The sequence below is a fragment of the Mustela erminea genome, chromosome X, assembly GCF_009829155.1.
Source record: "Mustela erminea isolate mMusErm1 chromosome X, mMusErm1.Pri, whole genome shotgun sequence".
NCBI lineage: Eukaryota > Metazoa > Chordata > Mammalia > Carnivora > Mustelidae > Mustela > Mustela erminea.
This window is the reverse complement of record NC_045635.1, coordinates 64535692-64551918: the sequence shown is the minus strand read 5'-3', so window position 1 is coordinate 64551918 and position 16227 is coordinate 64535692. Positions and strand designations below refer to the sequence as shown.

The 16227-nt window shown below is 36.3% G+C and overlaps 1 protein-coding gene across 2 annotated transcripts in view; it reads left to right on the top strand.

Moving 5' to 3' along the window:
* Positions 1-16227, top strand: part of MAGT1 (magnesium transporter 1) — a 79772-nt gene that overhangs the window by 50675 nt on the left and 12870 nt on the right. For both annotated transcript variants that reach the window (XM_032330517.1, XM_032330518.1), the window contains exons 4-7: positions 8446-8586; positions 9206-9346; positions 10187-10276; positions 10957-11020. In XM_032330517.1, the coding sequence (XP_032186408.1) occupies positions 8446-8586; positions 9206-9346; positions 10187-10276; positions 10957-11020 (436 nt within the window). The remainder of the gene's footprint in view (positions 1-8445; positions 8587-9205; positions 9347-10186; positions 10277-10956; positions 11021-16227) is intronic.

Here is a 16227-nt window from a genome sequence, read left to right as displayed (position 1 = left end):
CTTAGGGTGCAGAATTCTAAGTTGGTGGGTTTTTTTTCTCTTCACGCTTTAAATATTTCACTCTCTTCTTCCTTGGATGGTTTCTTTTTTTTTTTTTTTCCCTTGGATGGTTTCTAAAGAGAAGTTGGTAGTAATTCTTATCTCTCTTCTTCTATGAGTAAGGTGTTGTATTTCTCTGGCTTCATTCAGGTTGTTGTTGTTTTTTTTTTTTTCTTGGACTATCTATAGTTCAAAAATGATATGCCTGGGTATATTTTTTTGGCATTTACTCTGCTTGATGTTCTTGGAACTTCCTGAATCTATGGTGTGGAGTCAGATGTTAGTTTGAGGAATTCTCAGTCATTACTGTTTTAAGTATTTCTTCTGTTCCTTTCTCTGTTCTTCTGGTATTCCCATTATGTGTATGTTACATCTTTTGCAGTAGTTGATCCATGGTCGTTGAATATTCTGTTCTGTTCTTTCTAGTCTTTATTCTCTGCCTTTCAGTTTTTGAGGATTCTGTTAATAGATCCTCTAGCTCAGAGATATTTCTTCCTCAGCCATGTCTAGTGTACTGGTAAGCCCATCAAAAGCATTTTTCTTTCTGTTATAGTGTTTTTCATCTCCAGCATTTCTTTTTCATTCTTTTTTAGGATTTCTACTTCTCTTTTTACAGTACCCATTTGTTTTTGCATGCTGTATTATCCATTAGTTCCATTAGCATATTAACCATAGATTTTAAAAATTCCCAATCTGATAATTCCAACATCCTTGTCATGTCTAGTTATGATACTTGCTCTGTGTCTTCAAATCATGTTTTTTTTTTTTCACTTTTGGTTTTGTAGCCAGACATGATGTACTGGTTAAAATGAACTGCTGTATTGGCCTTTAGTAAGGTGGGATGGGTATGTTCTATGGTCCTATGATCAGGTCTCGGTTTTTTAGTGAGACTATGCCCCTGGACTATGAACTTCACAAGAATTTCTCAGCCTTCCCACTCCTCTTAGGGGACAGGGTAACCTCTTTCATTTGAATTAGTACTTTCAACTGGTTCACTTGCCACCATCCATATAGTACACTCTCCCTGTTACCTCTGAAACAGTTTCTAGAATTTTTTCTGGAGAGTTTTTTTTTTTTGAAGATTTATTCATTTAAGAGAGAGAGTACGTGTATATATGAGTTGAGGGAAGGAGCAGAGGGAGAGAATATCCAGCAGACTCCCCACTGGGTCCAGAGGCTGGCACAGGGTTCAATCCCAGGACTGTGAGATTATGACCTGAGTTGAAATCATGAGTCGGACGCTTAACCAGCTGAGCCACCCAGGCACCTCTCTGGAGAGTATTAATAAGAATAGTTGGGAAAAATTAAATTTGGGAACCTTGAGGATAAACAAAATTTAATGTTATTTTTTACTTTAGGGTATCATGACATATGAAGGATCTGAGGGTTTAATTACGTACAAGATAATGAGTTAGACTACCATGGTTTCATAGATACTAGCAGAAGAGATGATACTCCTGGGTCAGAGTTAAAGGACTTTATATTATTCACAGTAATGACGGTATCCAAAGTATCAGCACTTTCTTGCACCATTTCCCCAAGCCCCACTTTCCATAGGATGATGCAATGAAGGACAATGGTTTGCATTATAGGAGAGTATCTCTAAGCTTTGGGAAATCCTAGAAAAGGTAGTAAGCATGCATGCCCTTTGCTTTGGAGGGGCTCTATTTCTATCTTCTAAGGCTATACAAACACCCTTGAAAAAATCATCCAGAACAGAGTCCATTCCTCTTGTTTATTTATTTATTTTTATTAATTTATTTTTTTCAGCGTCACAGTATTCATTGTTTTTGCACCACACCCAGTGTCCATGCAATCCGTGCCCTCTCTAATACCCACCACCTGGTTCCCCCAACCTCCCACCCCCTGCCGCTTCAAAACCCTCAGATTGTTTTTCAGAGTCCATAGTCTCTCATGGTTCACCCCCCTTCCAATTTCCCTCAACTCCCTTCTCCTCTCCATCTCCCCTTGTCCTCCATGCTATTTGTTATGCTCCACAAATAAGTGAAACCATATGATAATTGACTCTCTCTGCTTGACTTATTTCACTCAGCATAATCTCTTCCAGTCCCATCCATGTTGCTACAAAAGTTGGGTATTCATCCTTTCTGATGAAGGCATAATATTCCATAGTGTATATGGACCACATCTTCCTTATCCATTCGTCCGTTGAAGGGCATCTTGGTTCTTTCCCCAGTTTGGCGACCGTGGCCATTGCTGCTATAAACATTGGGGTACAGATGGCCCTTCTTTTCACGACATCTGTATCTTTGGGGTAAATACCCAGTAGTGCAATTGCAGGGTCATAGGGAAGCTCTATTTTTAATTTCTTGAGGAATCTCCACACTGTTCTCCAAAGAGGCTGCACCAACTTGCATTCCCACCAACAGTGTAAGAGGGTTCCCCTTTCTCTATATCCCCTCCAACACATGTTGTTTCCTGTTTTGCTAATTTTGGCCATTCTAACTGGTGTAAGGGGGTATCTCAATGTGGTTTTGATTTGAATCTCCCTGATGGCTGGTGATGATGAACATTTTTTCATATGTCTGATAGCCATTTGTATGTCTTCATTGGATAAGTGTCTGTTCATATCTTCTGCCCATTTTTGGATATGATTGTCTGTTTTGTGTGTGTTGAGCTTGAGGAGTTCTTTATAGATCCTGGATATCAACCTTTTGTCTGTACTGTCATTTGCAAATAACTTCTCCCATTCCGTGGGTTGCCTCTTTGTTTTGTTGACTGTTTCCTTTGCTGTGCAGAAGCTTTTGGTTTTGATGAAGTCCCAAAAGTTTATTTTCACTTTTGTTTCCTTTCCGTTTGGAGACATATCCTGAAAGAAGTTGCTGTGGCTGATATCGAAGAGATTACTGCCTATGTTCTCCTCTAGGATTCTGATGGAGTTCTGTCTCACATTGAGGTCTTTTATCCATTTTGAGTTTATCTTTGTGTTTGGTGTAAGAGAATGGTCGAGTTATATTCTTCTACATATAGCTGTCCAGTTTTCCCAGCACCATTTATTGAAGAGACTGTCTTTTTTCCACTGTATATTTTTTCCTGTTTTGTCGAAGATTAATTGACCATAGAGTTGAGGGTCCATATCTGGGCTCTCTACTCTGTTCCATTGGTCTATGTGTCTGTTTTTATGCCAGTACCATGCTGTATTTGTGATCACGGCTTTGTAGTAAAGCTTGAAATCCGGTAACGTGATGCCCCCAGTTTTATTTTTGTTTTTCAACATTTCCTTAGCGATTCGGGGTCTCTTCTGATTCCATACAGATTTTAGGATTATTTGCTCCAGCTCTTTGAAGAATACCGGTGGAATTTTGATCGGAATGGCATTAGAAGTATAGATTGCTCTAGGCAGTATAGACATTTTAACAATGTTTATTTTTCTGATCCAAGAGCGTGGAATGGTCTTCCATCTTTTTGTGTCTTCTTCAGTTTCTTTCATGAGTGTTCTGTAGTTCCTCGAGTACAGATCCTTTACCTCTTTGGTTAGGTTGATTCCCAGGTATCTTATGGTTCTTGGTGCTATAGTAAATGGAATTGATTCTCTAATTTCCCTTTCTGTATTTTCATTGTTAGTGTATAAGAAAACCACTGATTTCTGTACATTGACTTTGTATCCTGCCACATTGCTGAATTGCTGTATGAGTTCTAGTCGATTCCTCTTAATGCAGCATATGCAGAAACACAAGAAACCTATGGAGAATTGTCTCCCAACACAGGACTTTTCATAGACTTTAACATTCTGGTGTGTGTTATTTTTCAAATCCAGTATTGGGCTGTGATATGCAGAACTTCCCAAATTATTGGACTAGTTAATGAAGGATTTTGCTTAGATTCTGTGGAACGTACTTTTGAAAATAGTGACATTAGACTAAAGCCCAAATTCCTTAGTTTTCCATTCATGCACTCTTTACTGCAGATGCATAAGCACCGTTCTCATATTTATATTATGTCATACACTGTCTTATTTCAGTATCATTGATTGTTTCTCTCCCCTCAAAATTCCACTTACCTTTAAGCCTCATTTCAGATACTCCCTTGCAGCCTTTTCAGATCTTCCAAATGAAATGTGAGTCATCCCTTTTCTTGTGTTGCCATACTATTTTCCTTATATTTCTATTATACATGTATCCACATTCTACCTCATAGTAAAATTAGCCCTATATTGTTTGACAGTTCATCTTAGAATATAATCACTTACTTTAGAGCAGAGCCAACATCCTATAGCTATCAATGTTAAGTACATAATGGATATTCAATAAATACCAAACAGCTTAATATTCCCATTTTACAGTATGTCATTGTGACAGTCATATTCCAGTCACAGCCCCTTAAATCAAAACGAGTACATTTATAAAACATGCTACAGGGGCACCTGGGTAGCTCAGTGGGTTGGGGCCTCTGCCTTCGGCTCAGGTCATGATCTCAGGGTCCTGGGATCGAGCCCCGCATCAGGCTCTCTAATCAGCAGGGAGCCTGCTTCCTCCTCTCTCTCTCTCTCTCTCTCTCTCTGCCTGCCTCTCTGTCTACTTGTGTCAAATAAATAAATAAAATCTTTTAAAAAAACATGCTACAACCTAAAAGATGAGTGCATTTTGCCTTTATTAGACCAATGGAAATAATTTCTGAGTTTAATAAATTGCTTTCTCATTGTCTGTTATTCAAGCTGTGGTATTATTTTAGAAATTAAAAATTGTAATTCCACTTATTTTAACAATATACGCAAGGAATTTCTGTTAGTGATTTATAAAAATACAAAACTAATTTTCTTTTACATCAAATAGCTTTTCATAATTGATGCCTATTTTAGAACTCTATTTAGAGTTAGTGGTATAAGGATGGTAGTATATCCATTTGTGAAAGAAATTCAAATCTTTCTCCAAATAGTAGTATCATATGCCACAGTATATGTGGGAAAATATATATAACATATAATGTGTTGTCTTTATCAATCTTAAATATAAAATTCACTAGCGCTAAGTTAACTCACATTGTTGTGCAGCCAATCTCCAGCACTCTTTGTATTTTATAAAACTGAAATTCAATACCCATTAAATAATTCCCCATTCCCTCTTCTCATAGCCCCTGGTGACTACTATTCTACTTTCAGTCTCTATGACTTTGACTACTGTAGGTACCTCATATAAATGTAATTATACCGGGTACCTGGGTGGCTCAGTCCATTAAGCATCTGCCTTTGGCTCAGGTCATGATCCTGGGATCCTGAGATTGAGCTGGCATCTGGCTCCTTGCTCAGTGTGGAGCCTACCTCTTCCTCTCCTTCCATCTGCCACTCTCCCTACTTGTGCTCTCTCTCACTCTCTGTCAAATAAATAATAAAATCTTAAAAAAAATAAATGTACAATATTGGTCATTTTGTGACATTTCACTTAGCATTATGTCCTCAAAGTTTATCCATGTTGTAGCATGTGTCAAAATTTTTTTTTCTTTTTTGAGGCTGAAAATGTATGTATATAGCACCTTTTATTTAACCATTAATCTATTGATGGACACTTGAGTTGCTTCCATCTTTTGGCTATTGTGAATAATGCTGCTGTGAAAATAAGTGTACAAATATCTCTTGGAGACCCTGCATTCAATCCTTTCAGGTATATACACCTAGAATTGAAATTCCTGGATCATGTTCCATTTTTAGTTTTTTAAGGAACCTCCATCCCATTTTCCGTAGTGGCTGCACCATTTCATATTCCCACTGGCAGTACACACAGGGGTTCCAGTTTCTTTACTACCTCAGCAACATTTATTTTTTAGTTGTTTTGTTTGATGGTAGCCATTCTAATGGGTATAAAGAGGTATTTCATTATAGTTTTGATTTGTATTTCCCTAATGATTAAGTGATGTAGAGCATCTTTTCATGTGCTTTTTGCCCACTTCTTTATCTTTTTTTGAGAAACATCTATTCACGTCCTCTTCCCAGTTTTTAATCTGTTTGGGTTTGTTTTTTGTTTGTTTGTTTTTTTGGTTGAATTGTAGTTCTTCATATATTGTGGATATTAACCCTTTATCAGATATATGATTTGGAGATAGTGCCTTTTCACTCTCTTGATTGTCTTTAGTCTACAAAATATTTTTAAAGGGCTGATTTGGTATAAAGTTCTTTTTTTTAAAGAGTTTATTTATTTATTTGACAGACAGAAATCACAAGTAGGCAGAGAGGCAGGCAGAGAGAGAGGAAGAGAAGCAGACTCCCTGCCGAGCAGAGAGCCTGATGTGGGGCTCGATCCCAGGACCCTGGGATCATGACCTGAGCCAAAGGCAGAGGCTTTAACCCACTGAGCCACCCAGGTGCCCCTGGTATAAAGTTCTTATACTAGTAATTATGAAAATACAAGTTACAAGAATTGTGATGCACAATATTTACCCATTATACAAACTTATGGTAAAAAAGAGAAATAGATACCTTCCTTTATTGACAGATAGAAGTATAAATTGGTACAGTCACTTTGGAAAGAAAGTTGACTCTATCCATTTTAATTTCAAATGTTTCTACCCTGTGACCTAACAAGTCCATCTTTGGAGAAAAACTCTTAGCGGGTATACAGGAAGATAAGTATGTGGCTCTTCATTGCAACATTATGTTTAACTGGAAAAAAAAAAGACTAAAGTCCAACAATAGCATAGTTTCTTAGTAATCTGAAAGAGTGAGGTATGTGTACACACACACACACACACACACACACACACACAATCATGGATAGATCCTTCAAACATGGCTGCATATAAAAAGAAGACTGTAGAATATTATAGTTAATATGATACCATTTGTGTTCAAGCAAACAGAAAGCAATATTGTGTTTTCTGTTGGTATATACACATGTATATGAATAAATTCAGAAAGGTCTAGAAATAATAATAGTGGTTGCTAGGGGTGCCTGGGTGGCTCAGGCATTAAGCATCTATTTTCGGCTCAGGTCATGATCCCAGGGTCCTGGACTGGAGCCTCACATTGGGCTCCCTTCTCGGCGGAGAGCCTGCTACTCCTTCTTCCACTCCCTGCTTGTGTTTGTTTCCTCTCTCGCTGTCTCTCTCTCTCTCTGTCAAATAAATAAATAAAATCTTGAAAAAAAATAATAGTGGCTGCTAGAATTGATTGCAGTTGGAACTATTTTTATTTCCTAAGGGAAATAGATTCATATATTACCTAGATTTTTATACATTTTTTTAAAAAATCCAAAAGTGATATAGTTAAATATTGATGATTTTGTCTTAAGGGCACCTCCCTGGTTCAGTTGGAAGAACATGTGACTTTTGATCTCAAGATAGTGCGTTCCAGCAACCCCGTATTGGGTGTAGAGATTACATACATACTAATTTTTAAAAAGATTTCAGCCTGAAGTTTGGGTAGTAGTTTGTGGAGTGAACACTGTCCAGGGTCTGGTTCTTAGCTTTTCAGACTGAAATTGAATTTTTAACAGTGTAGCCAGAATTTATTTAGTTCTGGAGACCTTGTACACACTTACCAAACTAAAAATCTGTGGACATTGGTAACTAAAGGACTCATCTATTCATTAATTTGCCAAGGAGACCAAAATAATCATATCCATTAATCACTATGCTCTCCTTCCTTATGGGAAAGTCTAAAAAATTACTGTTAGAGGGTTCTGTTGTGAGTATAGGATCAAAGCAAGGGCGTTAGATTGTTTTATTGTCTGATGTCTTTAAATTATAAATGTCTCACATAAGCTAATCTCCCTTATAGGGTTACCTGTTGAGGGGACCTGAATATTTGCATCTGTTGGTCAGCATCTTTTCCCTGTACTTAGACTTTCTCTTTTCTACAAATACAGTTATATCAGGAAAGATATAAGGCAGATGAGTCAGTTATGGTTTTTTTACCTAAATAATTCCAATGTTGTCTTCTTTAAGCATACCTTGGTCACATTATTGAGAATGTGATGCTTATCAGTAAACACTTAAGAAACTTTTAGAATTAACTATTTCTGCACATGACTACCATTTTGTATTGATTTTCACTTTAGTTTTAGAGCACTATCTTGTTTACTCAGACTGAAAATGTACTCAATTTGGAGTTTATTTCAGCTACAAAAGGCAATTTTAGTTCTTGCAAATGTGTTCTTTTTGTGTTATTTCTGAACAAATTAAAATGTTTGTGATATGGGAGATTTTCCATTCTAAAGGAGTAGAGTATAGGTTTCCTAGCTCAGAGTTAATATTTGGTCAGTGAAGTGTACTAATTAAGGTCACAGACAGTCTTGGGTTTGAATCCTGATTCCACCACTTTCCTTAGGCAAATCGCTTAATTTCCCTAAACCTGGCCTTCCTCATCTTTGTAAAATGCCTAAATTTCAAGGTAATATTTGCTAGTAAGATTATTTTCTTGATAACTTATATTTTCATGGACTTCTTTTTATTCAGCTAAACATGAATTCAGCTCCAACTTTCATCAACTTTCCTGCAAAAGGGAAACCGAAGCGAGGTGATACATATGAGTTGCAGGTGCGTGGTTTTTCAGCTGAACAGATTGCCCGGTGGATTGCTGACAGAACTGATGTCAATGTAAGTTTCCCTACTTTGTAGAAAGTTACTCCTTCCATTGTCTTCTTCCAATCTTACAGGGAGGTCTGAATTGGTCTCGTTACCATATCACTGAAGTGGAATAGTCTGGCAGCTGCTTCATAAGTAGCATTTAACAGAAACATCCTGATGAAAGAATGAAATTATAAAACATTTTCTATTACCTTATTGATTCAGCATGGAAACCACTCTTTTGAGTGGTTTTTGATGGACTATATAGTGGTATTTGGAAAATACTTCTTAATCTAAAAGATGTTGTGTTGTAGTTAAACAGAATACTGTACCTATCTATCCCATTTGGGGATACACTGTAGACTTTTTTGATTAGGATGAAAAGAAAAAAGTATGATTTTCCTTTTAAAGTTTTTATTTAAATAAATTTTTATTTTATTTAATAATTTTAATTAATTAATTAATTAAATATAGTGAACTGTTAGTTTCGGGTGTAAAATACAAAGATTTAACACTTCCGTACAACACCTGGTGCTCATCACAACAATAACCACACTAGTTTTGATTGCTTTCATTTTGAATTAGTTTGACCTATATAATTAACAAATAAATTCCATACTTAAAACATTTTTTCTTTCCTTTCCATTAGATTAGAGTAATTAGACCCCCAAATTATGCTGGTCCTCTTATGTTGGGATTGCTTTTGGCTGTTATTGGTGGACTTGTGTATCTTCGAAGAAGCAATATGGAATTTCTTTTTAATAAAACTGGTTGGGCTTTTGCAGCTTTGGTGAGTGAATTTTAGAACAAAACTTGTTTGCATATATAAATGTATGTCAAATATATATAAATTAAAATTTTTATAAGCTTAAAATAAAAAACTGTTAAGATGTATTTTAAATAACAGCACCTCTATAATATATTTGATTTTTTTCTCAATAAAATGTATACATTTCTCAGGAGAACTGTCATGTGTAAATGAAGACAAAAGTGTTTCAAATACTTATACAGTAAACTATTTAGGGGATAATGAATTATTTAAAGAACTATGATAATTCTGTACTTAGATAAGTAGAAAAAATGATTTTTAAATACTTTGAATGTAGTAAACCTAGAAGGGTAACAACCTCAGAAAATAAACCATCTCAAAACTTTTAAAAAATTGTTTGCATACAATATTGTATTGTTAGGTAGAATTTTGTTTTATTTCTTACCTGTGAGGGGGATTTTATTTATTCATGCCTTAAAATCATTTTGTTTCCTTCATTATCTTATTAGCATGGCCAGAGTTTGTGGGAACTTGTGCTCCTTTTTTATCCAATTTCAATGATAGGATGTCACCCCTAAGAAAATATGCAGTTCTTTTGAAAATATTCTTCTAAAAGGCTCTTCAGTTTTAAATTTTTAAACATCTGTCAGGTTATATATAATTTTAAAATAGGATTTTCCTTTCAGTGTAAGTATTAGTGATTCTTGTGAAATACAAGCCTTATTCAAAAATTACTCATCTGAAAAAATTTGGTTCCTGTATTACTTGAGCAGACATGCTTTTCATCAACCTGTTAGTCTGATCAGTATAGGAGAAGCTGCACCATGTTATATAAGTATTTCCTTATTTTTTGTTTCCTAGTGTTTTGTGCTTGCTATGACATCTGGTCAAATGTGGAACCATATAAGAGGACCACCATATGCTCATAAGAATCCGCACACAGGACATGTGGTAAGGGAAGTTCAGAATTTCTTTCCATTATACACCAAAGTTAACCTTAATAATCATTTATTATTATTAATTATTGATTATCTATATACATATATATAGATAGGTAATAATTATTATTTTGTGACACCATTGCCAAGGTGTGAAGGAATTGGGTTTTCAATCTCTCTTGGATGATGAGCTTCAGTTAATGAAGTGTGCTTTTAAAAGTGGAAAATTCCTTATCCTTATCACACTTGATGAGTCCTTTTGACTCTAAGAGGCTAAGAATCAAAGTCAGCTTTCAACTAAACAGTTAGTTGAAATGCACAAGTACTTGAGCATCTACTGTTTCTAGGCACTGTGCTAAGTATTATTAGATACAGTGGTAAACAAGAGCAATCTTTGCCTTCATGGAGTTTACATTATTGTACCTCATGGTCTTGTACACTGAAGTACTATGTTTCTCATGTATTCTGTTGTTGAGAACATAGTACAATGAAAAGACAAATGAATAATAAATAATACAGAAATAGTGTTTATTTTTTCCAGTTTCTTTACTGATGAATGCCACAGATTCAATGCTTATGTAAATCAGGTGCATTAATAATTTAATAGGGCTCAAGAATAGCCAATTTTAGGATTAGAATATCAAAAGTTAATGTATATTTAAATATTTAATTTTGTTTTTTTTCTCCCCCCAGAATTACATCCATGGAAGCAGCCAAGCCCAGTTTGTAGCTGAAACACACATTGTTCTTCTGTTTAGTATCCTCTTTTTATAATAAGTCCTTGGTGCTGCATTTTAGTTTATCTATTTTGTCACATTCTCATATTTTCTTTATAGTGTTTGCTTGAGGCTGCTCTCTTATTAATGCAAGTTTTAATATCTTTGGAATCCTATTGCTATGTTTTTTTTTTTTTTTTTTAAAGATTTTATTTATTTATTTGACAGAGAGAAACCACAAGTACACTGAGAGGCAGGCAGACAGAGAGAGGAAGAAGCAGGCTCCCCGCTGAGCAGAGAGCCCGATGCGGGACTCGATCCCAGGACCCTGAGATCATGACCTGAGCCGAAGGCAGCGGCTCAACCCACTGAGCCACCCAGGCGCCCGGTTATTTATCTTAGCCCAATCAGCTAAACACCACCAGAGACAAACCTTCAGTCTAATAAAGACAGGTTTATTTTTTGTAAAGATTTTATTTATTTATTTGACAGAGAGAGGTCACAAGTAGGCAGAGAGGCAGACAGAGAGAGAGGGGGAAGCAGGCTCCCTGCTGAGCAGAGAGCCCCATGCGGGGCTTGATCCTAGGACCCTGAGATCCTGACCTGAGCCAAAGGCAGAGGCTTTAACCGACTGAGCCACCTAGGCACCCTAAAGACAGGTTTATTGATCATTGCTGCAAGGGAGACTGTACACTAGAAGAACTATGGGACATTTACCTAAGGAAAGATAGAGTTATTATAAAATTTGGAGAAAGGGTGAAGCTTAGGTGAAATGTAAATGAAGCAATATTTTGATAAACTTAAAGCAAAACCAGGCTAAGTGAAAAGGAATCAGCATCAGGTTTGGACTGTGAAGTGGACACAGGGTTCTGTCTCCTGTAAACTCTACAGAATTCAGATAAATGTGGGATTTTGTCTTCGCAAACTCTTTATTTGAAGCTCTGTACTTTAGCTGTAAATCAAGGCTACTTAGAAATTGTACTTAATGTGTTGAATGACTTATACCTTCCAGGCAAGAATGGATTGTTTCCTTCTTAGTGATATAATTTGAATCAGTCTACAATTTAAGACATCTTACTCTTCATTGAGTAAGAAAACAGTAGTTTCTCAAAGACAGGTTATTTTTGTTGTTGTTGTTGTTGTTCAAGATTTTATTTATTCATTTGAGAGAGAGCACAAGCATGGGGGCAGGGGGGAGTGGGATGGGATGGGGAGGTAGAGGGAGAAGCAGACTCCCTGCTGAACCAGAAGTCTGATGCGAAGCTCAATCCCAGGACCCAGAGATCACAACCCAAGTCAAAGGCATATTTTTTTTCCTGTGAACTCTATGGCTGCTTTTTATGTGTTTTCCCATTCTCTTGAATGGCAGAGCAGGTTGTTATTTTCTCAAATCTGAAAATTGATGCCTCTGTAAGCTGCAAGGATAGTTAACAGTGACTCAGGTAAGAGTCTAAACTTCATAGTCTTACTCAACACAGTTTATCTCCCCACCCCAAATATATAAACAGTGATTCTGTAGAATAAGTCAATAAGGTAAACAAATGTAATGTTTATGGAGTTGTGCTGCTCATCCAAGGGGTCCTGACATTGACATACTGCAATCAGTTGTAGCCCAGGCTGTTAGAGAATCTCTGCAGTGGTTTGATGGTAAAGTCATTTGCCTTGCCTTCTCATCTCATCATCTAAATAACTTAGAGGTCAACTAGTTCAACACTAACTCTATTAAAAATGGATTGTACTATAATATGATCTCCCTGATATGAGGAAGTGGAGTGCAACATGGGGAGTGAAGAGGGTAGGAGAAGAATAAATGAAACAAGATGGGATTGGGAGGGAGACAAACTAAAAGTGACTCAATCTCACAAAACAAACTGAGGGTTGCTGGGGGGAGGGGGATTGGGCAAGGGGGTTATGGACATTGGGGAGGGTATGTGCTGTGGTGAGTGCTGTGAAGTGTGTAAACCTGATGATTCACAGACCTGTACCCCTGGGGATAAAAATATATTATATGTGTATAAAAAAATAAAAAATTTTTTTAAAAAGAAAATGGATTGTACTGTGTAAGAATTGGCTAAGAAATTTGAAGATGATTACAATCAATTTAATCACTTTAATCCCTTAAAATGTTTTTTTCTGATGATAAAAGCTATACAAGTTAATTAAAGGAAATTTAGAAAATACAAGTACATATAAAGAAAAAAAATAAAAAAAAACCCTGGAAATATCCTCCTTAGTAAGTCTTTGTGTGTGTGTTTCCCATTTTATTTTATTGGTGATTTAATAGAGATACTTGAAGGGAAACAATCTGAAAAAAATTGAGCTTTGGTTTAATTGAAAGACATTTGAGAAAATGATACTTTCTCAAAACAGTGTTCATGTATAATATGGAAAACAGATTTACTGCTTAAAATCCAGCTCAGAGCCAGGAAAGTTCATCTATTCAGCTATGGAATGATGAGCTAAAAAATTAATCTAATAATAAATACCTATTCCCAGAGGTAAGAAAGAATACTGCAAGAAAAATATCCAACCATATGTTCTTTCAAATCCTAAAATTTATTTCGTATTCAATTTATTTAAATTTTACTTATTTTAGGGGCGCCTGGGTGGCTCAGTGGGTTAAAGCCTCTGCCTTTGGCTCAGGTCATGATCCCAGGGTCCTGGGATTGAGCCCCGTGTCGGGCTCTCTGCTCAGCAGGGAGCCTGCTTCCTCCCTTCTCTCTCTCTCTGCCTGCCTCTCTGCCTACTTTGATCTATCAAATAAATAAATAAAATCTTTAATAAAAAAATAAATAAATTTTACTTATTTTATTTATTTGATAGAGAGAGATCACAAGTAGGCAGAGAGAGAGGAAGGGAAGCAGGCTCCCTGTAAGCAGAGCAGGCTTCTCTGTGTGTGTGTGTGTGTGTGTGTGTGTGTGTAAAATTTATTTTTAGATTCCACATATAAGAGAGATCATACAAATTTGCCTTTCTCCTGTTTCAAATTATTTCAAAATTTAGGTTGGAAATTCTCATTTATGGTTTGATCTATTAACAAATTTATTATACCTTGGAAACTTTCCAGTGTCTTGAAATGGTCTTAATTAATGGTATTTTGAAATTGAACAGTGTAGCCAAAGGGCAGATACAGTTACAAAATATAAAGTGATCTGTGTTTTGTTGGTCTTCTAGCTTTGTCCTAATTTTTTAAAAAAACTTTTATTATTTATTATTTTTTAAGGATATTTTACCAGGTATAGATTTCTAGATTTCTTTAAGCACTTTGGAAATGTTATCTCATTGTCTTTTACTTCCATAGTTTCTGAGAAAAATCAGATTTAATTCTTATTATTGTTCTTTGAAGGCAGTGTGTCTTTTTCTCTGATGGATTTTAAGACTTTTCTCCTAATGTTTTATTTCTGTTGTTCCTGTTTTCTGAATTACAGATCTTCCTAAGTCTGTGGGTTAGTACCCTTACTCATTTTGGAAAATGTTTGGCTACTATATATTCAGTATTGTTTTTCTCCCATTTTCTCCATCCTCTCCATCCATGGCTTTCAACTGAGAGCCTGGTGAATGAATCTTGTCATTCTTTCTGGTGGAACCTGAACCTTAATCATGGTCTCCTTAACACTGTAGGGCTGCCAATATTCTTCTCTCCTAAGCTTTGTCCTAACTTTTAAATATAATTATATAAGACATTTAATAAATTGGAATATTCTTACTTTTTCCTTCTGCCTAAAGGTTAAACATAACTTAAGGCTTCAGATACATTTGGAGCAGATTGCAGACCTATTGAAATATATCGTTTTGTGCCTCCTGGGTGACTCAGCAGGTTAAGCAGCTGCCTTCCGTTCAGGTCATGATCTCAGGGTCCTGGGATTGAGCCCTGCATTGGCTCCTTCTTCAGTGGGGAGCCTGATTCTCCCTCTCACTCTCCCTCTGTGTTCTCTCTCTCTCTCTCAAATAAATAAATAAAATCTTTTAAAAGAGAAAGAAATAGAGCAAGTTTTTCCTTTCCAAGTTTTAATTTAGATTCCAGTTAGTTAACATAGAGTGTAAATTTAGTTTCAGGTCTAGAATTCACTGATTCAGCACCTACATACAACACCCAGTGCTCATCACAAGTACCCTGCTTAATCCCTATCACCTATTTCACCCATCCCCCTCACCCACCTCCCCTCTGGTAACCATCAGTTTGTTCTCTGGAGTTCAGAGTCTGTTTCTTGGTTTGCCTCTCCACCCCATTTTTGTTTCTTTTGTTTCTTCAATTCTATACATGAGTGAAACCATATGGTATTTGTCTTTCTCTGACTGACTGATTTTGCTTGGCATAATATTCTCTAGCTCCATCCACGTCATTGCAAATGTCAAGGTTTCATTCTTTTTTATGGCAGAATAATATTCCATCATAGATACTACTTCTTTATTCATTCATTAGTAAGGGAACATTTGGGCTCTTTCTATAATTTGGCTATTGTTGATGCTGCTATAAACATGGGGGTACATGTATCCCTTCAAATAAATATTTTTGTATCCTTTGGATAAATACCTATAGTGTAATTGCTACATCATAGACAATGAATTAACTTTTTGAGGAACCTCCATACTGTTTTCCAGAGTGGCTGATCCAGTTTGCATTCCCACCAACAGTGTAGGAGGGTTCCCTTTACCATTCTTGCCAATACCTGTTGTTTCCCGTGTTGTTAAAATTAGCCATTCTGACTGGTGTGAGTTGATACCTCATTGTAGTATTAATATGCATTTCCCTGATGATGAGTGATGTTGAGCATCTTTTCATGTGTCTGCGGGCCATCTGTATGTCTTCTTTAGAGAAATGTCTATTCGTATCTTCTGCCCATTTTTTAACTGGATTATTTGGGGGTTGTTGTGTTTTGTAATCTATTTACATATTTTGGATACTAACCCTTTATCAGATAAGTCATTTGCAAGTATCTTCTCCCATTCCATAAGTTGCCCTTAAAAAAAAAGATTTATTTTATTTATTTTTAGAGAGAGAGCATGAGTGACAGGAAGGGTGAGGGAGAGGGAGAGAGAAAGAGAAAGACTCCCCGCTGAGTGCAGAGCCTGATGTGGGACTTGATCCCACCATCTTGAGGTCATAACCTGAGCATACATCGAAAGTTGGATGCTTAACTGACTGAGCCATCCTGCCACCCTCATAGGTTGTCTCAGAAGCTTTTTTTCTTCTGTTCAGAAGCTATTTCCCAATAGTCTTATTTTTTGGAAGTACAACATTTCTTAT